Source organism: Ambystoma mexicanum, chromosome 7q (genome assembly GCF_040938575.1).
Source record: "Ambystoma mexicanum isolate Mex_15411 chromosome 7q, UKY_AmexF1_1, whole genome shotgun sequence".
NCBI lineage: Eukaryota > Metazoa > Chordata > Amphibia > Caudata > Ambystomatidae > Ambystoma > Ambystoma mexicanum.
In genome coordinates, this window is record NC_090941.1 from 21,784,792 (window position 1) to 21,812,368 (window position 27,577).

A 27,577-nucleotide genomic window follows, 5' to 3' on the forward strand; every position below is an offset into this window, starting at 1 on the left:
TTAGCATTCACAGACAATGTTATTTTATTAGATCTGGCTCCCTCAGGCCATCAAAGGAAGTTGCAGTTATTTCGAAAATGTGCGTTCTTGCGCAATCTTAGACCTAACTCTACGAAAACTACGACTATGGTCTTCGATGCAGGTAAAAAATTGAAGCATTATAGATGGGAGATTGATGGAGAAGTCATATCGCAATCATTGGAAATCATTTATGTTGACTATCATGAGTAATGAATGCCTCGTCTATTAAACTCTGGACTGATCGTCTTAATCTGAAATCAAGACACTTGTTGAGTCAAATCTTTTCTAAATGCTGCAAATTCTCCTTGGTCCTTTTGTTGGAATTTTTGACATTGAAGGTGGAGTCAGTTCTTATATATGCACTTGACTTGTGTCTGTTTAACCTAAACACACACCTTAACACCTTGCAGGGGTGTCTATTGAAAACTCCATTGCACCTTTCCTTATGTATCCCGAATTGTATAATTCGACATGAGTTTGGGTTAATCTCATTGTCCTGTAGATGGGAGTGGCGAGCACTGTCTAACTATGCTAGAATTCTGGATCCTCCCAACAATTCGCTCTATCAAGACTTTCATCAGATGACATTGGGAGGTGGTCCGGGTTCCTTCTTGCAATATCATGGGAGGATGCAAGCATTACTTGAAGAAAGTTTAGTTTTGCCAAATGATTTTAGACGTTGGGGAAGTGAAAAAGGCAAAGATCGTGAAATTACCTGTAGATGCGCAAATTGTGCTGAATCTAATGCAACTCTTAAGCACTTAGTACTTGAATACTCGCATTTTAGGGTAGCAAGAACTAATTTGCTTGTGAGATATACTAATATTGAATTTGAAGACTGCCTAGACTCCCTTTGGAATAGGAGGATGTTAGGAAAGCATAAATCATCGATTTTTGCGTTGGTACAATTATTAAAGAAAATAGAAGCTGAATTATTGAGTCATGACGGAAACTTTGCGTAAATAGAACAATATGGACAACATGGACCATATGATTCCATACGTAAGGGTACCTTTTTATAAATGACCGTAATTTGTGCAATAGTTTTGATGGACTTTCTTCGCTATTGAATATATATAAAAAAAGAAGAAATTTAAAAACCACAAATAATTTACAGTTAAGAACTCAATTTAAATATGAATGTTCACATGGCTAACACAGCTGTCCATATATAACTAGTAATTCCTTGTATTTAACACCTTTTAATATCGTGAAAGCTGTTTTTTTTTATTCTCTTTATTGAAGTTTTCAACAAATATAACAGACCCCAAAACTCCCCCCTCCCTACCTACCCCCCTCCTCCCTGGTGCTGTCCCCAAGAGTGTGCAGTTCAATGCCCCTTCTAGATGGTCGTGCAGGATTATTCCATGTCCAGGAGCCTCGGACGTTGTGGACACCAGCCAATTCTGAAATCGTCCCTGAGAAAACTGAGGACCTCTCCCCACTCACCCGCGAAGTTCTGTGTTGCATCATTGATTGCGTATGAGGCCCATTCCAACGCCACCATCTCCCAGATTTTACACAACCAGTCTTGGAACAGCGGAACATCTGGACTTTTCCACCTCTGAGTGATAATTGTCATTGCCGCTAAGGTGAGCATCACCCTCGTTCTTTCCCCACCCCCTGGACCCCTCATCGCTACTGTTGGCCTCAGTCCTAACAGGGACCATTCCGGGGGGGATGCATCCCTCCGATCCAAACACTTGTTCCATCGCTCGTTTAACGTCCTCCCAGAACGGGGCTATTTTCGGGCAACCCCACCAGATGTGTTCCGCAGTGCTCTCTTGGCCACATCCCCTCCAACTTTTCACCGATGAGCCTGGGTAGATCCTACACAGACGAGCTGGGGCATAAGGCCACCCGTACAGTATCTTATACTAAGTTTCCTGGGTCTGTGAGGCTCTCGCCAGTTAAGGGATCTTCTTCCATAACCGTTCCCAATCCGATTGCCCCAATTCCCTGCCCACAATGCCTTCCCGCCTCCCCATAAACGCCCAATGCGGCCTTGGAACTGCCCCATATAGGATCTTATAAAGTTGCGAAATGAGGGCCTTCGAACCATCATTGGTCGTCAGGAATTTCTCAAGAGGTGAGCGGTCTCGTGGCCGCTTCCTTATTCGTGGGTGCAGGAGCCAATGCTGCAACTGGGAGTATCTTAGCCTTTACCCCTCCCCCATTGCGAAGTCCCTTTTTACAATCCACAAAAGTACTGATGTCCCCACTCATATCTCGTATCTACCGACAGCCACCCTCCCGCCAGTTCCTGAATGCTCCCCCAACCCCCCTCCAATCCAGGAGTAAAATCTTTATTATTGAAGATAGGGGTGAAGGGGGATGGTAATGTTGTAATTTCCTTGCGTCGGACCAGACTGTCCCAATTGTCCGCGACCAATTTGGTAATGGAACTCAGATACATATGGTCCGGCCGATGTTGTCTACGTAGCCACAGGACCTCCCCCAACTTACGCCTTATAACTGCCCTGTCCATCTGCACCCAGTGTATCCCCTCCCCCTCCCGCGGCCATTCCCTGATCACCCTCAACTGGGTCGCCTCATAATACTGACGGAAATTGGGAAGCGCTAATCCACCCCCACTCCTCGGGTCCATAAGCAGCTGCCTACTCACCCTTGCCCTCTTCCCCTCCCATATAAACTCATTCGTTAACACCTGGAGTGCCCTAAAGAAGCTGGCCGGGGCTGCCTGGGGGCTAGCCTGAAAGAGGTAGAGCAACCTCGGGAGGATGACCATTTTTATAGCCTCCAACCTCCCTAGCCAGGAAATCCAGAGATTCCGCCACTGAAGGAGATCTTTTTTAATTATTTTCAAGAGCGGGGGTAGTTCGCCCATACAACCCTTTAAGGGTCAGAGTAATTCTTACTCCTAAGTATGTGATTCCCCCCGGGCGCTAGGCAAAAGGCGTGGGCTACTTCAATTCCTCCCTCTCCTCCCTCGCCAACGTTAGGTCCATCAATTCGGATTTATGTACGTTTATGCGCAACCTGGATGCTTCCCCAAAGTCCTCCAGCAGTAGCCTGCATTGCCTACTCGACTCTATGGGGTTGGTCAGGGCAAGGAGCATGTCATCCGCGAAGGCTGCCACTTTATGTTGCCTACCCCCAAACGGTATCCCCCGAATCCCTTCCGATTCCCGAATTGCCTGCAGGAGGGGCTCCAAGTAGATCGCATAAAGTAGGGGCGATAAGGGACACCCTTGCTTTGTACCTCTTTGAAGATGCAACGGCCCAGATAGGGTTCCGTTGACCACCACCCTCGCTCGAGGACCCTCATAATTCGCCTTGACCATCTGCAGGTAAGAGCCTCCTAGCCCCATTTTGTCCATGGTCTTGAAAAGGAAGGACCATTCCACCTGGTCGAATGTTTTTTCAGCGTCTAAAGACAAAAGCGCTGCCGGGGTACTATTCTTTTCTGCCTTTTCCACCAGATGGGCCACCCTTCTGACATTGCCCGCTGTCTGCCTCCCCTTCACAAATCCCGCCTGATCCTGGTGGATCAGATCCGGGAAAAGCCCCTCAAGTCTGTTCACTAAAATTTTAGTGTATATTTTAGCGTCTACATTAATAAGCGCTATTGCCCTTTAGGAGGATCTTTCGAGAGGGTCCTTGCCCGCCTTCAAGATTTAAGAGATCTTAGCTTCTTTCATGGACGGGGTGATCTGCCCACTACCTTTTAATGGAGTTGAAGAGGTACGTCAACTGCGGTACCAGCACTCCGGCAAAGGTCTTATAAAAGGACGCGGAGTACCCGTCGGGGCCCGGGGCCTTACCTGCAGGCAGCTTCCGGATAACCCCCCTCACTTCCTCTTCCGTTATGTCCTGTTGAAGACCGATCTGCGCCTCCCCCTCAATTTTGGCCAAGTTAACCCTTTCCAGGAATTTCTCCTGGGCTTGCTCGCAGGGATGCTGCGACGTGTATAAGGACTCGTAAAATTTCGCCATAACTTCTCGAACGTCTTCCGTTCGAGTAACCCTATCCCCCGAATCTGAGTTAAGCGCCGTGATAGTGTTTTTTGCGGCAACTCCCCGAAGGAGGCGGGCTAGCAGGGCGTCTGCTTTGTTCCCCTTAGCATAGAATTTTTGCCTCACAAGAAGCAGAGCCCCCTCTGCTTTTTTAGTGCAAAGGATCCCCAATTGCCCCACCGCCCTCCTATAGCCCTTCTGATTTAGATCTACTGGGGTTCGTCACCACCCTGCCTCTCGCCTCCTCGACCTCAGCCTCCAGGCGGGACTCCAGGACCTGTAGCTGTTTCTGTCTTTGCGCCTTGGCTGCTATAATTTCTCCCCTCATCGTGGCCTTAAATGCGTCCCATCTTATATCTTCACCCATGTCCCCTCTCTTGTTACTATCAAAGAACTCTCTCATCTTGCCCTCTATCTCCTCCCTTATCAAGGGGTCCCTCAACAAATATTCTGGGTATTTCCAACCACACAAATCCCTCCTCCTCTCTCCCAGTTCCAGCTGCATCCAGCTATTCCCATGGGCCCCACCTCTATCTCCTTAACTTTGCCCACTAGGTTGGCCGAGACCCAAATGTAGTCAATTCTGGACTGCGTCCCGTGGACTTCCGAAAGGAGGGTGTAACCTTCCGCATCCCCTTTTAGTTCCCTCCAACCATCTCTCAACCCCATGCTCACCACTTTGTCCCTCAGTTCCGGAGGCCACCGCCTGCCCCCCCGCCCCCCGGTTCCCAGAGACAGCACCGACCTATCCTTAGCCTTGTCCCACGCAATATGAAGATCACCCATTAAAACCATCCGTCCCCTCGCCCAGTTCCCTAATCTCCCCAGAAGGCCGTGAAGGAAGAAGTCCTGCCCCGTATTTGGCGCATAAATAACCCCTATTGTGTACATATCTTCTGCGATTTTTGCCCCTCACCACAACATATCTACCCTCATTGTCCCTTAGGGTATCCTCCATACGGAAGTTCACTGTGCCCCTGATGGCCAGTGCCACCCCCCCCCTGCTTTCGTGGGACCAGGCGCCTGAAAAACCTGGTCGAACCCTCTTAACCTTAAGCGGTGCTGATCCTTACGGAGCAGGTGGGTTTCTTGTAACCCCAGAAAGTCTGGTTTTCCCCGCCTTGTGAACTGCTCCAACTTTTTCTTTTTCAGCGGAGTGTTGAGGCCCCGCACGTTATGCGTTACCCATTTGAACTGTGACTAAGTATCTGCTCCCGCCTGTTATATCCCCTCCTCCATACCCCCCCTCCTCTCGATTGCTCCATGCCCAGCATCCAACTACAAGGACCCTGTTTAACTTACCCCTTGGACAGCACTTGAGGATCCCTCCCCAAACCCCCTCCCTCCACCCCCCTCCCAACCCCTGAGGACCTTAACTCCAGATCGTCCCGTCCCCCCCCTCCAGGCTTCCACGCACTTAGCGATCCCATGATGTTTGCTCTTAGCTCCCACTCTCCCCCTTATGTAAAAAAAACCCACAAAACAGCCTTTTCATCCACCACAGCTTAATATTGTAGGGCACCAATTCAATTCTCCTCGCCCCCAGATCTTTCCTCCCCCGCTGGCTCCGTCCCCCCCCCTTTCCCGGGGGCTCTCCTGTACCTGATCCCCTTCTCTTTAAGCTTAGAAGTGAGCGGACCCCATAGTCGTCTCTTTAGCGGAGTACTGATAGCCAGGTCCTGAAACAGCTCAATGCGATGGCCGTTGAAGCTTATCAGTTCTTTTTGTCTAGCGGCTCTGAGAACTGCCTCCTTTTGAGCATACCTTGTGAAAGCAGCTAGTACGTCATGTGGCCTGGAATTAGGGTTCTTGTTGAGGGGCCTGACTCTGGACCCTATCCAGCTCGATCCGATCTGAAGAGGGCTCTCCCAGCAGCTCTGCAAAGATCCCCTGAACGGTCTCCTTCAAGGCTCTATCTTGTACCGTCCCCGGCAGAAGCTTCAGCCTGATGTTGATCCTTCAAGACCTGTTTTCCATGTCCTCATTCTTATTTCCAGGTTTCGCGTTGCCGTGACGAGCCTCTCGATCGCTTCGCTGTTCTCCATGGCTTTTTTGCCCATCTTCTGCAGACCTTTCTCTACAATGTCCGTCCTCTCCCCAGCTGACTCACTTCCTGCTTGATCTCCGCCAATGCCTGATTGATGTCCGACCGCATCAGTTGAAATTGCTCTTGAAAGGTTTTCCCCAAGGATGCCTGCAGTGAGAGCATCTCCCCATGTTCATCCTGATGTGAGATGGATGCAGCTGCTTCCGAGGTCTCCGCGTGCTCCTGGTCCACACCACCCCCCCTGTGTGGCTCTGCATTCCTCCGCTGAGTCTTTGCCTGCCCACAGGGCTAGAATAGGGCCGGGGGCATCCCCCTGAGACGAGCCACTTTTGCTTGCTTTGTTTTTATTTTTGGTAGCCATGTTTGCAGGAGAAGAGCCCCATATGCGCCCTCCCAAGGGGCCTCTCCTGACCAGACCCGATCTTCTCCCCCAATACCATGGGTCTCAGTGTCACCTTTACTCCGTGAAGAGCCTGAGGGAACAAGCACCAGTCCAGGAGGCCCTGGGCCTCAGCTCCACAGATGGCGCAGCAGGGATGAGGCCTCTCGAGCCCAGAGAAGCCCCCACACCCTCTTTGGCACAATTCTGCCAGCCTGGGGGGCCCCCCTCCAGACTCCCCTCGGGTCCAATACAGTTCGGGCCCCGCCCCACCGCCTCTTACCGCACCTTGCCAGTATCTCCTGACCACTGCCCGGGCCCGGTCTCCTCACTGCGGGCCTCTGCCTCCGTATCCCCAGCCGGGGCCATTCCACGCCGCCAGCAAAAGTGCAGGCGGGCCTTTCCTGGCCTGATTCGGGGCCCGCTCCCGCACGAGGCCCCGCTGCTGGGCGGCGTCGCCGCAATGCTCCCAAGTCCGCCCGGCGCACCGGGGTCAGCCGCCAAGTCTCCTGCTTCCTACAGCCGGGTCCGACCGACCACGGCCGCCCCCGAAGGGTGCCGACACTTCTGGTGCGCTCGCCCGATGGATGGGGAAGGGCTCGCACTGCTGCAGGAGCCACAAGCCATCCCCCGAAGCCGCACAGGCACCGCTCTTTCCTCCGCCGGGGGACACAGGAGCGGGACTCTCCCGCCCGCAGCCGCAGGCCCCTCCGAGCCCGCCAACCTCCGATGCTCGGTAGGCACCGTTCCCCTTCTGCTGCTGGGTGCCAACTTGACCACGGCTGCTACAAGTTGTGGGAAGGTGCGGACCGCCAAGACTCTTCACTCCTCTACGCCTACGGGGTGGTGGAGCCGCGCGAAAAGGTTGAGGGGACAGGAGCGCCGTCGACACACATCTACCTGGTGTCGGCGGCCATCTTGGAATCCGAAAGCTGTTTTAAATTGAATGTGAATTTTGTTCTGATGTTTTATATTGTTGATATTGTATGTTATACTCACTTGTCTTTCTAAATGTGTAAATGTTTGTAAAGGTTTTACATAAACCAATAAAAAGAAGAATAAAAAAAAACATGTATGGACTGGGCTTGTATTATAACTTTATTTACAGGTTGCCCAGGTGGAGGGGATCCTCATACAGAACTGTGACTAGTGGTAGGGGCCAGGTATTCAGCCTATTGTTTCAATCAAACTGCTTTCCTCCTATGTCTATTGTTGGTGCCCTTTATTAATTGATTTGTGTGACTTTTGACCACGGTACAGTAGATGCACTTTAATGAAATCTGATAGTAATAGTGGTACAACGTAGAACTGTGTATATATATTTGCCATTGTAGATTAACTGAGCACAAAGTGAGTGATTGTGTATATAACCTTGAACCTTAATTATATAAAGACTGTGTTTTCATTAATACAGTGTGTGGACATTTCTTTGTGTGGGCTTGGGAACTACACTGTACTTAAGAACCAGCCCGCATCACATCCTGAGAGCACGTTACCAAATAGAGAATCTTGGCCGGGGTCCTCTGTACCTCTCCTCTGCCATATAGAGAGCAGGAGTACAGATACCCCCCTCCATTCTTTACAATGCATATTGGCAGGATTTAGCTCAGTCTGATTAGCTTTGTCTCTGGTCCCAAAGGTATGATCTGTGAAGTCAACCCCTTTGCATTTATTACTAGTTGAAGTAGCCAGAGCCTGCTGAAAGCTTTTAGAGATATTGTTGGCACCCTTCATATTAAAAGGTGTTTCTGCTTCACATGAATTGTCCACCATAACCGGGTGTACCATTGTCGCAACTTTGTCAACTAGATCCTGCCATAAACCAGAATGTTTTATACACTTTAGAAGATCAGCGACTATTACTTGCTGCCACTGAGAGGAGCTACACTGTTCTTCCATCTCTTCCATGGATTGCTCACTATTTGGCCCGAAGACGACATCTGGCACAAAAGTAGCTGTCTCACCTTCATCAGTGTCAGGCTGTAGAGACAAGGGCACCAAAGGAGCTACAGATTCAAGGCCAAGCACTCGACCACTAGGATCTTCATCCCTGGAATGGTCAAGATTTCCCTTAATAACAGTCATCAGTTAGTACACCTCCATTTTCTTCCTCAAATGACCATATTTTTGTCTCTTGGAGATGTCTTCCTACGAGCACTAGCAGCCACTACTGATTCTTGTAATGCTTTACAGAGCTGCCTTGTCTGATTTTCACCATCTTTCCGATAAAATCGGCAGAGTATGGTCACCACAACTCACTGAGATTCTCAAGTACCCTAGGCATCCGAGCTCTCGGCCGGATGGCACTAGGGCAGGAGGGTGGGCAAAAAAACAAGAAAAAGATCAGAGCGTAGGGCAGTAAGTATGCCATCGTTCAACACCAACAATTGGCTGACACTCCAGCCTACTTATCATTCACTCCCACACTTAGTATACAGGTCTCAATTAGTAAGCTCTACTACTACACAATTCTCGGATCTATGGAATTTCAACAAATACCAGTTCTTCCAGTCCTCTACAGCTGTTCCACCTGCTGGTGTACTGACCGCAACCGCTGGACTTCAGGCAGCACTCAACACAGCTGCTTGCAGAAGGGAAACGCCGGCTGTACGTGCTGTGTACAAGATGCTTGGAGGAGAATGTCAGTGTCTGCCTTGAGCAGACAGACTCCAGCCACCCACAAGTGCAAGCTATGTCCTGAAATGAATATTTTTGCTTACAGTGTGAATAGGAAGTGCAATTTTTTCTGCTCGAGGGAATTTCCTCATCTTGAGCAGTAGGGGATTTAATGGCTGTTAGATGATGTCAAATGGACATCCAACCTCCTTTGTGTTGCTGACGATCCCCGTCATTCCGTTGGTTCTCAAGAGATTGCGCCTGTTTGGGACCACGTTAATTTAGATCACTCCAGACGGTGCCCGGAGGACGTGGTACATGCAGTTGCAGGACATGTCCATCTGCCCACCCTGGTCCTCTTACTCTACCAATCGAAGGGGGGGGGTCCTCCTCCCAAACCTCAGCAGGCTGAACCTTCATGCTTGGCTACAGCAAGGCTGAGGTACAAGGTGTGGGACTTTTTGGGCGCCGTCTTTTTCTCCGGCATGGGGTCTGGCATGGATTCACATGCTCATGAATATTCCCAGTCATCAGGCTGCTAATCCTCAGTAAAGAAGAAATCAGTTTCAGTTTTGTTTCTGAACTGTCTTTCTACTAATAACCAATCACTGGTCTCTGGGTCATACTGCCCACAGCCAATGACTGCCCTCTACCTACTACCTAAGCCCCTCCTCTGGCAGCCATCTTCAGATTTTTACCGCACGTTCAAGTGTTGGGAGTCCTTGTGCTTTGCTCTCAAGCTTTTACTGCGTTTTGCGATTTTTCAGAGATGTAACCTCATTTTTTGGTCATTCGAGCCTCAAGCTCCACCGATTCTACTTCCAATCAACGGGTACCCGTTTTGGAACTTTCTACGCCCCTCAAGGGCGAACTTTTCGTAGAGTTTCACTTCTCGGAGGATTCTGGAAGATCTTTGAGGCCTACCCCACGTGGACATGGCCCAGGAAAAAGGAAACGCGATGCCCGGACCCAAGCGCTTCAGGAGCTGCCCTGGATGTGGACTACAAAATGTCTTCAAGGAGGATGAGCATTCCCGATGCCTCTACTGCCGTCACGATGGCAAAACGCACATGGAGAAGGACTGTGCGTTTTGCAAGAACATGTCCGAGCGGACGATGAGGGATCGGCATACCCGCCTCACCAACTGGCTGGAAGAAGTCCGAGCAGTCTTCTAAGACCTTTTGAGGGCGCCCCGGTGACGGGGGCCCCCACAAAAGGGAAAGCACAGCGAGTCGGCAGGCACCGGGAGTGCCGATCGGTTGGGCTCCTCAGTTGTCAGGCAGGGCTCATTATCACTGACGCCATCAACCACGAGCCAACGCTCTGGCTCAGGGAAAAGCAAGTCGGAGAACCTGGGTAAGCTTTGGGAGAAGCCCCGGTCAATCCCGACAGAGAAAACCGAGGGGGAGCGAGGCGGCGACCCTCCCCCCAAGATGAAGGCCTCAACCGCGTCTAAGGTCGCGAAGGCCCTGATTCATCCGGTTAAGGCCTCTATCGAGGGTGTTGTGGCCGCCCTGGTGAAGCCTACGGAGGCTACCACAGTGGAGGCGGCCTCTGGCCTAGAGTTTCCCTGCCACCGAGGAGGGGATCCTCTTTTCAGGCCATCGATGAGACCCCTGTGAAACCGCGGGCAGAAAGAGGGGGGGGGCTGTGGCCATTTTGGACACAGATTCCACCTCCAAAGAGGAACTAGCTGGCGTCGCAAAGATCCTGGACAAGAAGTTCAAGGAGTTCCGGTCCTACGGGAGGGATCACGACGAGGCGGACGAAGAAAGCGACGGCGGTGCCGATGGGGAACCGCGCACCATGGAGGGGACAGATCCTACTCCCCAACCGTCGCTCTCGTCGCAGCCTGTGCCTACGCCATAAGACAACTCGGGGGCCATCTTGATGGTGATTCAGGCCTTGTGTACAGAGATAAGGACAAGGTTGCCCTTACCCCCAAAGGACGATCCAGTGGAGCCTGGACCCTCGGAGTCCTCCAAGCAAGCAGAGGAGAATACACCCCCACCCCTTTCCAGCCTGCACGGCCCTCACAGCCCTCATCTCCTTCCCCCGTTCCTTGGGATGATACGGGAACGGAGACGGCGACAACGGAGACGGACGACAACAGTGGTGAGGACGGAATGGACCTTCCTTCACCACCCTCTGGGGCATCCCCCTCCCGACGAAGTTGGCTCCTTCTACGCCATGATCGCCAGGGCATCTGAGCTCGTCCAGCTCTGCCCCGAAGAATAGAAGAAGGAAGTCTTCCTCTACCAACGGCATGAAGCCAAGAGGAAGACGGTCCTCTCAATTCCACTGCTGGACGACATCTGGGATGAGGGGCTCACGCTCCTGAAGAACCCGTCAACGTCTCCTGCTAAGAGGGACCGGTACGAGAAGAAGTACTGGGTCCCGGATTCCGCCCCCATGTGCCTTAAAGCGCAGCCATCTGCGGATTCGGTCGATCTCGGCGGCGGCCAAGAAGAAAGCAGCGGTGGTGACAGCTTGAACCTTGGCTTCCCCGCTGTACAGCGAGGGAAAGAAACTGGACGCCATGGGACGACGCATCATCTCGTCGGTGGCAACGACTATTAAGGCTGAAAACGCCCTCGCATTTGTGGCACGCTACGACAGGGAGCTCTGGTTTAAGATTGCTCCCCTGCTGGACTACCTCCCAAACGACAAGAGGGCTGAGGCCCTAGAGATCCTACAGGAAGGAGAGTTGGCGTCGGACCACGCCATCACAGTGGCCACTGACATCGCTGACACCAGTTTTCGCCAGATGGGCAACAGCATTTGCCTTCGCCGGCGCGGCTGGCTCAAGGCGACCATTTTCCACCAGTACGTTCAGACCAGGGTTCTGGACATGCCCTTCAACAGGAACAACCTGTTCGGCAAGGCAGTGGACGAGTCACTGCAGGCCATCAAGGCGGACACGAAGACGGCTCGGGCCTTGGTGTTCTTCAACAGCGACGGCCGCCCTTTCGGAAAGCCGGAGGCAAGCATGGAGCCTCCAAAGGATTCGGCGGCGGCTCCTCCTCGTACCACCAGGAGGCCCGTTCCTCGTCGCAAGAGGCCTACAGAGGACGCGCCGAGACAGGGGGATCGTCGTCGTCGCCAAGGCCGCGGCCAAGCACGACTGAACCGGCCGTGGCGTCGAGCCCCCACCTAAGCACCCTGGTGGGATGCCGGCTGGCAAACTTCATCAGCGTGTGGGAGTCCATCTCCACCGACCGTTGGGTGCTGGATGCCCTGGCCCGCATGCTCACACTGGAATTTCTAAGAAAGTGTCCCCGTATTCCACCTGTGGCCAGGAAGGAAAACCACATCCCTCAACTGCTACTGGAGGTACGAGCGATGCTAAAAAAAAAAAGGGAGCCATCGAACTTGTCCCAAAGAGGCTCTGGGGCTGCACAGTATACTCGCGTTACTTCCTCGTAAGGAAAAAGACTGGCGGTTGGCGACCCATCCTGGACCTTCATCGTCTAAACAAGTACATCAGGTCCCAGAAGTTCCAGATAGTCACCCTCCAGCACTTGCTGCGAAGCTGGAGGAAGGCGACTTCCTATCGTTGCTGGACTTGGAGGATGCCTACTTTCACATCCCCATCCTGAAAGGACATCGAAAGTTCCTGCGTCTCGTGATCCAAGGACGGCACTATCAGTTCAAGGTCCTTCCCTTCGGACTGAAGTCGGCGCCCAGGGTGTTCACCAAGTGCCTAGCACCAGTGACGGCGCGGCTGTGCCTGCAGGGGATCCACGTCTACCCATACCTGGACGACTGGCTCATCCGGGCAGAGTCAAGAGAACTCGCCGTCGATCACACATGGAAGACCATCCAACTACTCAAGGAGCTGGGATTCTCAATCAACTTCGCAAAATCCCGCCTGGTACCGTCGCAAGTCACCCTGTTCCTGGGAGCCAAGCTCGACACAGTGGCGCGATTGGCCTCACCGTCGGAGGAAAGGACGAAGGCCATCCTAGGCAAGGTGCAACGGCTGTTGACCATGGACGTGGCCAAGGTGAGGTCAGTCAAGTCCCTGCTCGGCATGATGTCCTCCTGCATCTACCTCGTGCGCCTTTGCAGACTGCAGATGCGACCACTACAGGAGTTCCTCGACGCCCGTTGGATGCAAGCGACGGGCAACTTCAAAGACATGATCCCACTCAACGAGACCTTTCGACAAGCGATCCGGTGGTGGGGCACCCGCGTGCATCTGGCGGCGGGTATGGGCTTCCAGACCCCGGCCTTTCAGGAAACAGTGACAAAGGACGCCTCCCTGGAGGGATGTGGGGGGGGGCTCACTCCGGAGATCTCCATGCAATTGGCCTTTGGCTCCTGGAGGAGAGGTCACTACACATCAATGTCCTGGAGCTCCAATCCATGTTCTGGGCCCTGATCGGGTAGCAGGGAGGCACCAGATCCCCAGCCCTATCCAAGGAAGCCCAGGATCTGTGGCATTGGGCTATCGCCCAAAGAATATTTCTGGTACCCTTCCAAATGGCAGGAATAAAAAACACCATCGCCGACGCACTCAGCAGAGAGCTGCGCTCGTGCCACGATTGGGAACTGTGGCAGGAATAGTGGATCTCCTCTTTCGACGATGGGGCAATCCCCAGATCGACCTGTTCGCGACGGCGACGAACACCAAGTGCCAGAGGTTCGCCAGCAGGTTTCCCCAGCCGGGGAGCATGGGCGATGCCTTCTCATTCCCCTGGGACGGCCTGTTCCTGTATGCGTTCCCACCATTGCCGTTGCTGCTGTGACTCATCAACCAACTCTAATGGTCCCGGTGCAGGATGATCCTCGTTGCACCAGCGTGGCCGAGGCAGATCTGGTTCCCGGACCTTCCGGACATGTCGGCATCCCCCCCCCTCCAGTCAAACTGCTGATGGACGCAGATCTTCTCGTTGGGGAAGGAGGCGCCATCCTCCACCACGATCCGGCGTCGCTGAACTTGCAGGCCTGGCTCCTGCAGCGCTATAGTTTGGAGGGTACGATATCCCAGCGGACTGCAAGGAGGTGCTTGCAAAGGCCAGGGCTTCCTCGACCCTCAAGTGCTATGGACACAAATGGAAGAGGTTCTCTGTCTGGTGCCGTGCACAGAAGATTGACCCTCTGCGGATTACGGCCCCTCAAGTGCTGCCGTACTTACTGTCGCTGGCCAAGGCGGGGCTGGCTCACGCCTCCATCAAGATCCATCTAGCAGCGATTTCCCACTACACCAGGACTCTGGGGCGATCATCGCTGTGGTCCCATCGCCTGGTGAAGGAGTTTATGAAAGGACTGTTTCGGTCTTTCCAGTCGATGAAGGCTCCGGCCCCGGCGTGGGAGCTCAAAGTAGTGCTGTCCAGGCTCATGGAGCCGCCATTCGAGCCTCTGCTTTCGGGAACCGTTGAAGTTCCTATCGTGGAAGACAGCGTTTCTTGTGGCCATCACCTCCGCACGACGAGTGGGAGAGATCCAGGCCCTCTCCTGTAAACCTCCATACCTCACATTCCACGAGATGAGGGTGGTGCTGAGGACGCACCCCTCCTTCATGCCCAAGGTGCCGTTGGACTTCCACCTCAACGAGCCCTTGGTGTTACCTGTTTTCTTCCCGTCGCCAGCTGAGAGGACTTTGCACTCGCTGGATGTGGCTAGAACGCTGAAGTTCTACTGGGCCGCACAAGGAGTTGTCAGATGACATCACAGCTGTTTGTGAACTTTGGACCTGTGAACCAAGGGAAGGGCCTCTCGAAGGCTTCCTTTTCCAGATGGCTCTCCGGCTGCATTATGCACGGTCACCGGTTGGCAAACCGACCGTTGCCCAGCCATCCGAGAGCCCATTCAACCAGAGCGATCGCTGCTACCACGGCGTTACTGTCTGGGGTGCCCCTGCTCGACATCTGCAGGGCTGCTATGTGGAGGTCGTCACACACCTTCACGAGATTTTACTGCGTCGGCCGAATTCCAGGGAGGAGTCCATCGTTGGCCAGGCAGTGCTGCGCAACCTGTTTGCTTAAGGTGAGCCTGGTGAGGAGGTAAGAGATGCTTAATGTTGAGTTGTTTATATTGCTTAATGTTGAGCCTTGCCACCTTCCTGTGGTTGTGCATGTGCGTACTGCTATGTATTCTTGTATTCATGAGCATGTGAATCCATGCCGGACCCCATGCTGGAGAAGGAACAAGTTACTTACCTGTAACTGTTGTTCTCCAGCATGGGTCTGGCATGGATTCACATGCGAACCCTCCCGCCTACCCCTCTGCGGCTCTTCTCTTGGTCCTACTGCCACTTTACGTGCTACCAAATCTGAAGATGGCTGCCAGAGGAGGGGCTTAGGTAGAGGGCAGTCATTGGCTGGGGGCAGTAAGACCCAGAGACCAGTGATTGGTTATTAGTAGAAAGACAGTTCAGAAACAAAACTAATTTTTTCTTTACCGAGTATTCCCAGCCTGACAACGGGGAATATTCATGAGCGTGTGAATCCATGACAGACCCATGCTGGAGAACAACAGTTAGAGGTAAGTAACTTGCTCCTTATCAAATTTTCTGCGTTGTGCCGGGAGAGGAGTGTGGACCCTTTAGCCTCTGTTATCCCCTGTTTGTTTTTTTTGCCGTCCTTGGCCCAGTCAGGCCTGTAGCTGTGGACTGTAGAGGGAAACCTCGCCGCTATTTCGGTTTTTAAGAGGTACCCGGGACAGGACTGTTTTTTTTTTTCAAGAAACCCACTGTTATTCTTGCAGTGTTTGTTTTGGTGGTTTCCTCTGCGTCAGTTTGTGGTTCTGGTTTGGGATTTGAATATGGTTTTGGCATTCCTTATGGGAGAACCGTTTGAGCCCCTACATTCCTGTTCTAGTGGATTGCTCATCCTTAATTTTCTTGGTTGCCACCACTTCCACAAGAAGGGCGAGTAACCTTCAGGCATTATCTGTTCAATCTCCGGATTTGGTTTCCTCCAAAGATAAGGTGACATTGGGAGTAAGACCCTCCTTTCTTCGGTATACATCACTTTTGCCGGATGGTAACTTTGCTCAATATGTTTTTTGTCGCATTTTGTGCAACTTTTAAAAACATAATTTTACTACAATCAGGTAGATGGTAAGTTGGACAAGGTATGAAGTGATGCGGTATGCGGGAGGATCTTCACCTGCTGTTTGTGGTTTAAAAAAAAGCAGCAAAATCAGTTAAGCAAAAAGTGGGCGAAGTTGTCATTTTTGCAAAATAAATGCGGCTAACATTCATAGAACCATTTGCCAACAGTGGTCTTGAATTTGTATCTTTCTCAAAAGACGCATCTTCCTGTGGATTGTCCTGCGCCTCACTCTTCCAAGGCAGAGGAACAATTCCATCGGCTTGATCCGGTGCCAGCTCACCGATACCAAGTCGATCGGATGAGAGAGGCCAGGAAAGATGACCAGCTTTTCGTTGGTTACGCTGGTGCCTGTGCTGCCATGACTGTGACCAAAAATACCCTGTCAAGGTAGATCGTTCTCTGCATCTTGGAATGCTCTGGTTTGGCTTATAATGATGTGCCTGAAGGTCTGAGCTCACTCTACCAGAGCGGTGCCTACCACTGATGTCCTGCAGAGGGGAGTACCTGTCCTATGCATCTGCCGTTGGGTAATGTGGGCATCTCGCGTGTTTGCTAAGCATTACTGCTTGCATTCCCTTTCAGTGCAGGATGCTCATTTTGGTAGGGCGGTCTGAAGTGTTTTCTTGTCTAGGTGCTGGTGTTGCTTTAATCCCTCCTTCAGGACTACATACTGGTATGGGAGTCCATCTTAGATGAGGAATTCGTGGGAGGAAGGAATCAATAAGAACAACAAATTACTTACCTCTCTGTAATGTTCTTTTTGATGGATGGTCCTCCCATGAATTCCTCGTCACCCTTTTAATGGATAGCCATTACACTTTTGGTTCTGCAGTCCTCGGCATCAGAGTGCTAGGGAAATTGTGGAACTAACGTCACGGACACAGTGCCTCAAAATGTACTGATCCCGACCATCCTGTGCATCGCAGAGCACGTAGCAGTGTCGGGCGGAGCTGTGCTGTGGCCCCTGGTGGTGGAAAGGTTACTGAAGAACAATTGTAGTGAATCATAGATGAGGAATTCGTGGGAGGAACATCCATCAGAAAGAACATTACTGAGAAATAATTTGTTCTTCAGCTGCACAGGTTGTACTCCATGTAGGTCCCAATTGATTGGCTCAGGATCCCACCTGATGGACAGACGCGCACGCAGAGACAGATGCGCAGGCAGGCAGAGACAGATGCGCAGGCAGGCAGAGACAGATGCGCAGGCAGGCAGAGACAGATGCGCAGGCAGGCAGAGACAGATGCGCAGGCAGGCAGAGACAGATGCGCAGGCGCACAGGCAGGCAGAGACAGATGCGCAGGCGCACAGGCAGGCAGAGACAGATGCGCAGGCGCGCAGGCAGGCAGAGACAGATGCGCAGGCAGGCAGAGACAGACGCGCAGGCAGGCAGAGACAGACGCGCAGGCACGCAGAGACACAGACAGACAGACACGCACGCAGAGACACAGACAGACAGACACGCACGCAGAGAGACAGACAGACAGACACGCACGCAGAGACACAGACAGACAGACACGCACGCAGAGACACAGACAGACAGACACGCACGCAGAGACACAGACAGACAGACAGACACGCACGCAGAGACACAGACAGACTGACATGCACGCAGAGACAGACTGAGACAGACAGAGAGGCACGCAGGCAGAGACAGACAGAGAGGCACGCAGGCAGAGACAGACAGAGAGGCACGCAGGCAGAGAAACAGGCACGCAGAGAAACAGGCACGCAGAGACAGGCACGCAGAGACAGGCACGCAGAGACAGGCACGCAGAGACAGGCACGCAGAGACAGGCACGCAGAGACAGGCACGCAGAGACAGGCACGCAGAGACAGGCACGCAGAGACAGGCACGCAGAGACAGACACGCAGAGACAGACACGCAGAGACAGACACGCAGACACAGACACGCAGACACAGACACGCAGACACAGACACGCAGACACAGACACGCAGACACAGACAGGCACGCACGCAGAGACTGACTGGCACGCAGACAGGCAGAGACAGACAGACAGAAAGAAAGACAGACACAGGCACGCATCCCCCGCTCTCTGCTTCCCCCTCAGGATGTCCCCAACCCTCCAGTCTGCATGTGCATCATTCAAAGTTTTGTCAGCGAACAAGTTGGGAAAGGCCAGCCAAATGCCACTTTAGCAGGTGTACATGCAGGAATGTGGAGTAAGCTGTTTGGTTCAGTACTGGGTGAAAACCCCATCCTATTCACTCAAAGGACTTTCCTTTGAACTAGGAGTCAAACCTTGTTTAGACAGAAAGGCCAAACTGTCCGTTCCCCCTGTAAAAATGCAACTAGAATGGCTAAAAAGAAAATGGCGAGGAGACCGGAATTAACAACTTGGTTGCAGTGTTGCTTCTTTCATGTAGCAAATGGCTACCAAAGCAAAGATTTATACTGCACTGGAACCAAAGTCACTCCACTTAATTATACACATCTGCCACCACACTGACACGCTTTTTGGCTGTTAAGGCTCACCCAGAGTCAAAATGGACTACGTTTGCAGTACACCTGTATTACTGTGTCTTTTGTATACTTCGTGTCATGCTTTATCCATTTCACTGCCCTTAATGTTTGCACACATCCCAGTTGATAAAACCATTAGTCCTGGCAATGAAAGGGTATGTAAGAATTACTTTACTGTGATTCAAAATTATTTTTAAGTTTGAGTCCTGTGGTGGTTTTGTGTGAAATATGTAATTACATTGCGACAACAAAGTTGTGCAAAACACTAATAATCTATCTCTTTCTCTTGACAGTTTGCTGCAACTTCAATGGAAGCAGGACCTGGATAAAGGTTTGGAGCTGATCAGCAAAGCCATTGAAATAGATAATAAATGTGACTTTGCCTATGAAACTATGGGAACTATTGAAGTTCAGAGGTAAGTAAGAATTTATAAACTCGATCCAAGTGCACAAATATACATTGGAACTTTTTATTTTCGTTGGTTTTAAACTCCTCTGTCCTCAGACTTGGCCCGATATTCAGAAATGTGCGACACTGCTCTTGTAAATTAGACTCCCAGTTCCTTGAACTTTTTCTTTTTTACTGTGTCTATTCAGTGTGAGTCAGGGTGTCATTTCGAACAGAAATTATGTTTAGGGGATACATTACAGAAGCTGACGGTAGTAGCTAGGTGTAGGGTGCTTCTACACAATTCATTGATTAAATGGATAATGGAGGAAAGGCGGTGAAGGGCATTATGAGGTTGACAAGCATATACCTAATGCATTTAACATTTGGGGCACAGGAACATATTTTCATATGTACTATTTGCATTTGCGTTTCAGTGAGGCATGATTTGGGCAGACGGGCTAGGTGATCACATGAGAAGGTATAGAATGGGAGTTGGAGATTATTCTGGTCTTTAACAATTCTAAAAATGTTATGGCTTAGATGGCTTCAGGGATGCGTTCCAGTGGAACCGAGCAAATTGTGAAAAGGTGTGAAAGTGGGAGGCAGCATATGAGGGATGGGAAATGGATAGGATGTTGAGAGACAATGAGCAAACCTTTAGAAAGCAAGTACATGAGGATGCAGCCTGGAAGACGAAGGAAGTATCTAAAGGCTTGATAGTCGCAATTCAAAGAGCGAGACATTTTTGCATTGAGAACCATCGAGTATTGTGATGATAGGTTAAGGTGGGTGTGGATCTTGAAAGGGTGAAGAGGACGCATGTAGTGAAGCTGACAATTTTGAAGAATGTGAAGTAGTAAAGGGGAACACCAAATGCTACACTTCACAGTAGTCGGCTTTGTTAAACACCAGAGTAGAGATCCATGTTTTTGTTGAGGTGTTGGAGGATTTACGTTGAGAATCTTGAGCCTGGTAGTGGTTGCAATGAACAGTATAAACTGGGAGAATTTCAGGTTCATATCAGAGGACCCCAATGTTTTGAGCCATGGGTTAAAGGGGTTAGGGAGTCATGGGGAAGAAGATAGAATACAGAAGAGTGTTTGCGTTTTAAGGTTGGAAAAAGATGTTTATTCAGAGATAGCAGCGGTGAAGAAAGAAAGAGTGTAGCCATTTGCAAAAAAGGTGATGGTGAAAGCCGAAGGAAGAGATGGGTTTGTGCAGAGGGTGGAGTGGTTAGAGAATTGATCCCATGAAGGGCATCCATAGCGAAGGGGTGTAGGGAAACAGATCTTAGAATTCCATTTGACTGGGAGCTGTTGGAGAGAAGTTGAGGACACCCAGTTAAGTGCAGTGTTCTTAAAGCAAAGGCTGTTGAGACATTAATTCGAATGAGCATGAAGGATAGTGAATTTGTGAACAGTGGTAAGACAGTTAGAGATATGGGTGTGAGCAGTGTCTGTGAAATATTTGGAACCGTATTGTAAGGCATTGACTTAGTTGACTATACAGTTGAAGTCTACCCTTTACAGGATTTTTGAGTGATGAGTCTGCAACATTTGTTTAGTTTGTGTATGACTGTTTAAAGAAAGGTTGAAGAGGGTGGAAATGTGAGAGGGGGTGACTGGTACAAGCTCATTGATAGTTTGTGCTGTGAATGGATCAGTAAAAGCACAGGATGGTTTGGCTGAGAACAGGTGGGCAGGAGTTTGTTTGGGGAGTTTGGGAGAAGTTGGATCATGAGGAGAGAACAGCCACGATAGGAGGAAGTTGTGAGAGATAAAAGGTGGACATGGTGTCATGTATTTAGGTGATTTTTGAGAAATTGATGGCAGTCAGATCGGGAATTTGCTATAGAGCAGTTAGTGGTTGGTGTTGGGAGGAGCATGTCCCGACACATTATTATTGTGGTGGTTAGAACAGAATTTAGATGAGTGTAGTAAGAGGATATGGCAGAGTTGAGAACACTGGTGAGGTGTATGGGGGGGTAAGAAGCGTCTTAGTAGCCCATAGGAAGAGTGGACAAGTGATATTTGTGGCAGTAGTACAAGTTAGATGCTCATGATGTCCGCAGTGGTTAATGTCTAGGTGATCCATGGTTGAGGGTGTGTACATGATGGCGATTGTCAAAGGGGGTCTGTAGTGTAGTGCTGAAATCGAAGAATTATTTGTTGTAGTGGGTGATTGGAGGAGAGAAATCTTGGAGGGGGAGGCCTTGACTTGGTTGAATTAACGGGCCATGGAGTCAGATTAAATGTTGTTTTTTTAATAGATGTAGGGATAAGCAAGAGTGGGATGATATGATTTAGATATGAGAGTGGTCCCACTGGGAGGAGTCTAGTGGGGCATTTAGGAACATGTGGTTCAAGGAGTTACTTTGAGAAGGTGTAGCAGCATATGTAGGTTGGCAAGAGTGGTCAAGTTGTAGCCGATGAGCTTGGTGTCATGTTGGAGAGATTGAGGACACGCATTGCGACATCCAGGAGCGTTTCATGTAGCTTAGCCCTGCTAGACTCATTGGGCATCTTTCAAAGTACGGCTGTGTGGATAAAAACAGGAATGCGCCAGTAATACTTTACTGCCGCACCATTGTACTACAGGTTTGGCAGTGAGGCTGGAAGTGAATTTGCCCTTTTGCCTCATAAAATCTGCAGAATTATGCCAAAATCCCCATAGAGTCCTATGGATGCCAATAATGGGGGCTTACACCGCCATACCACCACTTGTAATCCTGCGCTAAATCGGTGCGACCAAGTGGCGGTTATGGTAATAGAGTCTGGGCCTCATTACTAGTTTGGCCGTAATTCGACAGTAAATCCTTCCAGGTGCCAGCCAAATGTAGACCGATGACCACTCGGACCAACGATGGATGCAGAGCTTCGGACAGATTTGTCCCACCAGCCCAGTGGACGAAGGAAACTTCTGGAGGTTTTGTCCAGTCAATTTGAAGGCAGAGGGCTGCAATGCAGTTATTAGCTTGGCCAATGCTGGCCGCTATTCCAGAACTCCAGTGAGTCTCTGGGCGGTCATAAGACTTCAGGTTCTCTCCTTTTATCCAGAAATCAGGCTCGAGGCTGCTACATATAGGAGGGACCTGTAACATTCAAACAGATGGAGGCTGTCCAACCAGGTGTCACCTCACATTCTGAATAGGAATTGGATGTATTTTGGCTGAAGTTTGGACTGGAGCCCATTCTTTTCCATTTTCAGCGAGTTCACTCATGCAGTACTGCCTGATAGTTGAGCTGAATTGCAGCGTAATCGCATGTTCTTATTTGGCAATTTCCAACCTAATTAGGAAGGAGGCGCTTAGAACAGTTGGTGTACCACAAGGTACTGACGTTTTCAGTTATTTGGTACTTGAAGCATTATGCTGGTAAAGAAATAAAGGTGCAGAACAGTGCACTGGACAAAAAAAATGGTTCACTTCTGCTGGTGGGTACACATCTCAATAGTAACTGGGATGTTACTTAAAGAAAAAAGGGGTACAAAGTATCCCTGCAGCACCCCACTGAAGGCGGCTTGTACTACACTGAAAGATTAAGTGTGAAAAACATAGGACAACACATTCCCTCCAATAGTAGCCAAAGGCACTGATCAGTGCACCAATAACTGAAGGAGAGAAGCAGGTTGGTGGGAGCAACTGGCCTGAGCCCATAAATCAGTCCGCACCCACAAAGAAAGCAGATGTGGTGGGTGACATTGAAGTCAATGGAGGACATTTTCACAAAGAGCTTTCCTAAAAGTGTCCAACAAAGTGACCCAGATGGAAATGAGCAATGAGACAACAAATGCTGTTGGCTTGGGCTAGTGGAGGAGGGACTCCTCTAGATGATGATGTCATCATTAAATACCAGGCTTCACGCAAAGGGTATAAGCTCCTCCTCACTTCAGTCATAATATTACCAGCAGCCACTGCAGTGATTGTCTCTGTACCAGGAAGGGAGAAGCAACATCTGCAAGGAACCGCCCAACTGCAGAAGTAGTAACCTTGCTTCCCCAATTTCAAAAATCAAGCTGGGTGGAAGGGTCCCAAATTATAGTCCTGAAGAAAAACATCACTAGACACACATGTTACAAGAGATGGGTACAGGTTACAATTTTCATCTTCTCCACCTAGCAAATATCCTTCGAACCACATCTGAAAGGGCAAGTCCAGAAAATAATTATCCCTTTGGAGAAAAACGCAGTGGAGATAGTCCCAGGCTTTCAGAAGGCAAAGCGGAGCTATATTGTTTATCCAGGACAAGGGACTCTGATCAGTTAAAACCCTTCCCTTTATCTGAAAATCTAAAATGGGTGAAGAAGTTGTGAACGCTGCCCCTACACTAGATTTCCCCTTTTCTCATGAATGGAGTTTGTCATTCAGGATCCATACTGCCATACCTTGAATGTAAAACCACATCGGAGATTACTGAGGTTTATGGTATTAAAAAAAACATTTTCATTGCAACATACTAACATTCTATTAATCCCTCCCGCCCCCACAAGGATCTTCTGCAAATGCATTGCAGTGGTGTTGAGCCCCCTAACAAAGGCCAATAAGATATTGGTTTAACCATAGTTGGATTTGCTGGCTGATCAAGGCCATTACACCAGAAAAAGTAAGGAAGATTTTCAGGTAATGTCTTTGAGAACCAAGCCTGCTTGTTTTAAATACAGAACTCTTACCCAATTTCAGTGCAAGGTCTTCGATACAGTGGAGCGGTTGTAGGTGTTAGCATAGCAGAATTGTCAGCAATTGCATGACCATGCAAACAATGCCTAATCTGTCAGTAAGACATACCTTTTTACTGGGCACCCGGGCTTCCTGCATCTTTATTGTCCCAAACACGAGACTGCTTTGGAAACCACTGCAGAAATGCAGGGACCACCAATGATCCTAGGAGAAACAATCCTGTGTAGAAGAGTAGACTCAACCTAACCAAGGCACTCAAACTAGTAACAATGGAGGTCTAACCTAATGAAATGAGTTACTTATCAATTACTTCAAATCAGTCACTTCTAACAGACTACTCCCTGGAGGATTGATGAACTCACATTGGGGAGGCCCGATACAGGGATTATGCTCTCCCAAAGCAAAACCTCTTTACATCGACATGCTGGTACTGAGGGCAGTCTATGTAGCCTGGAAGGCTTTTCTCCTAGAATAACCCCAGGTTCCTGCTCATTCACATTGAGAACACTGCTACAATGTACTACCTTAATAAGCAAAGAGCGTCTAGGTCTCTGGCTCCGGAATCCCGAGCAGTCTGGCCTTTGCTCCTTGTCAGTAACAAGAACATAACTGCAGTACATAATTCAGTAGCCCAGAGCACAAGGGTAGATGCCTGGTGTAGGTAAATCATGGAAGAGGTGAATCGATTCCAAAGAAATGTTGCAGGAGAACTGTGTTCCTGCTGGAGAACATCCCATATAGACCTTTTGCCATAACCGAAAACGCTAAATATCTAGACTTTGCTTCAACTGTCAGGAGACAAGGTTTCTGGTGAATGCCTGTTTGGTGGATTTATCCGAGAAGTTTTTCTACACTTTTCCTTCAAACCCCCTGATAACCATGGTAATCATCAAGATGAAGTAAGTTGGGGTGACACAAGTGATCCTGCTCACTTCAGTCTGGCCATGTGAATGGTGACACCTGCCCGTTATTTCTGTCTTTACAAGGCCTCACAGGCAATGTCCATGCAGACAGAATCACCTCTCCAAATTGAAAGGTAAAATCATCCTTCCAGCCTGCTAATATTGACTCTGACAGCATGGCAGCTGAGCTCATCCAATATGGGCATTTGAACTCCCAGATGACTCGGAATGTCAGAAAACAACAAAAAAACACTAGTAGAGCTACGGACACCTTCAAGTGGAAGCTATACTTAAGCAGTAAGCCCCGAGCTAGGGGCTGCGGGGGGCATTACTGCTTCAGGTAATGCCCCAGGGCCTACAACTATGGGCTATTACCTTAAGCAGCAATGCCCCTCAGAGATCGGGGATAACGGACTATGCATAGTCCCTTCTCACTTTCCATGGCAGCCTTGCCAATGTCGGAGCTGCACCGGGAACACTACTGTTCCGGCGCAGCCAGCGGACATGGATGCCGAAGGTAAGTGGGGAGGCGGTGGGGGTGCCTTGTGGGGATGGGTCACGGGGAGCGCACTTAACTGCCGACCCCGGTGTTGGAAGATGGTAGCCGCTTGCCCTAAGGATGCTTGGAGCAGGGGGATGTACAGTGTGTTAAAGCTGGCTCTGAGATTCCTGCTTTGCAGGAAGGCCGGCAAAAAAAAACCCTCTTCCACCGCAGGGGTTCTAATTAATATTCTGCCTTTCAGAGAGTCATGATGCAGTCATCTGTCAAACTGAATCAATCTTGCCTACTTTATCAGACAAAATCTGGTGCCTTAGAAGTGCATTTTATTATTGCTTCTAATAGCTGAATGTTGGGGAGATTTTTCTCACAAGCCTCCGGTGAGGGCTGCATTATAATCTAACCTAATGGTTAGACCAGACTCCCCAATGGTAGCAGAACTGTCGGGCTTCAATTCAGAAGAGAAGGCTGGCAGGGAGGTACAATTGTTTCCAGCGACACCATGAAAGAATACACCACACTGGTATACTGAAAAATATACACTTTGTTTCTGTGGTCACACACACAATATTTATGACGGCAGTGGGGGGCAAGGGCTCCTGTTACTGTCACAAATTGCTTCAATAAACTAAACTCCAGAAAGGGTTTATATTGACAGATGGTGAAGAGTGTGTAGGATGGTCTTGTTAGGTTGCAGGCTGGCCAAACTATTGGGTCTCTCTGGCTGGTTCCTCGACCTAACGTGGACTCCTTCCCAGTGCAAAATTTAAATTGGAGATCTGTAGCCCCCTACTAACTATTCTAAATTGAGTTTCAAGTGAGGGCCTAAAGGCCTTCTGTCTTACTTCCTAAGGTTTCCTTACTCAAGAGTTTTCGCTTCCCAGAATTGTATTATGATTCACGATTGTACCTTCATCCGATGTTCCCTCTTTCACCCCATTTAGCTCTTTCATTCCACTCTCTAGTCCCATGGTTCCCTGCTGTACCTTCCATCATCTTCTGCTCACTCCTCCCAATCTCTGATCTAACTAGGTCCTTGTTAGGGCGGTTTTTCTGAAGTCCAGCTTAGTAGAACCATTCAACTGAGGCAGTACAAGACTCCACTCTTAGTATAAGGCTGTACCACCCGATTTCTGGGTAGTGTAGACCGCGCAGCCAGGCTCATCTTAGGAGGGAGAGAGGAGAGGGCTGTAGAATCAGTACAAAGAAATTGTAATATAAATGGCCCAAAGAAAAACTGCAACATCATGTATTGTCCAAATGGTTTATTTTATATACAAGCGATTCTTGGGTAAGTACCATAACAGATCATATACACACATTATACAAACACAACACTATGCTTTCAATTTCACAGACCAAAGCATAGAGCTTATTCAGAAATCTAAAAATATTTCGAATGGATTGTGTCCTCCCACTTATTCCTCATCTTAGATATATTTGTATCTTCAGCTTTGGTGCTTCAGAAAAAAAAAAATTCACACCAGATGGCGATGTGCTCGAGGTCGCAGCGTCGATGTCCCTCGAGGGCTGCCGTCGAGCATTGACATCATCCGCAGTATAAAGGGCTCAAGCCGTGCCCGTTGGCTTCAGTTCCGTTTTTCCGACAGCTTTCACTTTGTGAACGAAAACAGCGCTGCAGTTTTTCAACAATGTCTTCCTCATCTAATCCTTCTGCCCCCAAAACTGGTTTTAAGAAGTGCCAGAAATGCGGGAAGAAGATGACTATTACTGACCCCATCGAGTTGGCCTCTGGTGCTTGGGTCCGGACCATCGAGTTGACGAGTGCGGTTCCTGTCAAGTCATGACCAACAAAGCTCTCAAGGAACGAAGAGGAAAATTGGTGGTGGGGGAGGAATCCTCAAAGGCTTATTCGAGAAGAACGAAACACTCTGAGTCTAGTGGAAAATCCCGACGTACATCGAAGAAATCTAGGTCGAGGAGTCGGTCTAGAAAATCTTTGTCTTCCTCGAAAGAAGGCGAAGAGGCGTCACCTATCTCCCTCATCGTCTTCTTTGACGTCTTCAGAAACAGGGGTTATCACCTGTCCATCAAAGCATGATTCCTTTAGAAAATGGAGGCCTTCCTAGCCTCGATGATGCAAATCTTTGAGAATGCGTCCCAGACCCCCATCAAAGCGATCGCATGAAGACCATGCCCCGGCTCATTCCAAAAATGACAGAGGGAGGTCAGAGACTAAACGCTCTAAATCCGGCAATAAATCGCAGAGGGGGTCGTTGAGAGAAACATCTGACACCTGATAAAAAGAGCAACACAATCCTACTGGTGCATAAATCTGAGGCAACACCAGACAAAATGGCGTCGGGTATCAAACCGCCATCGAAGTCTATGGCGAAGGTCTCCTCGACGCATCTGTCAAAGTCTTACTCAACGCCAGTGTCGAAGACAGCATTGACGGCTTTCTCGACAGCGCTTGCATCTAAAGCTCCCTCGACCGTGACAAAGCCTCCGTCAACGTCATTGACTCCTTTGTCGAGGTCAACGCTGATTCTGGCGCCAATA

The 27,577-nt window shown here is 49.8% G+C and overlaps 1 protein-coding gene across 1 annotated transcript in view; it reads left to right on the forward strand.

Moving 5' to 3' along the window:
* The window catches only part of TOMM70 (translocase of outer mitochondrial membrane 70), a 561,013-nt gene that overhangs the window by 452,406 nt on the left and 81,030 nt on the right, over nt 1–27,577 (forward strand). The window contains exon 11 of the mRNA XM_069639990.1: nt 18,881–19,003. Within this exon, the coding sequence (XP_069496091.1) occupies nt 18,881–19,003 (123 nt within the window). The remainder of the gene's footprint in view (nt 1–18,880; nt 19,004–27,577) is intronic.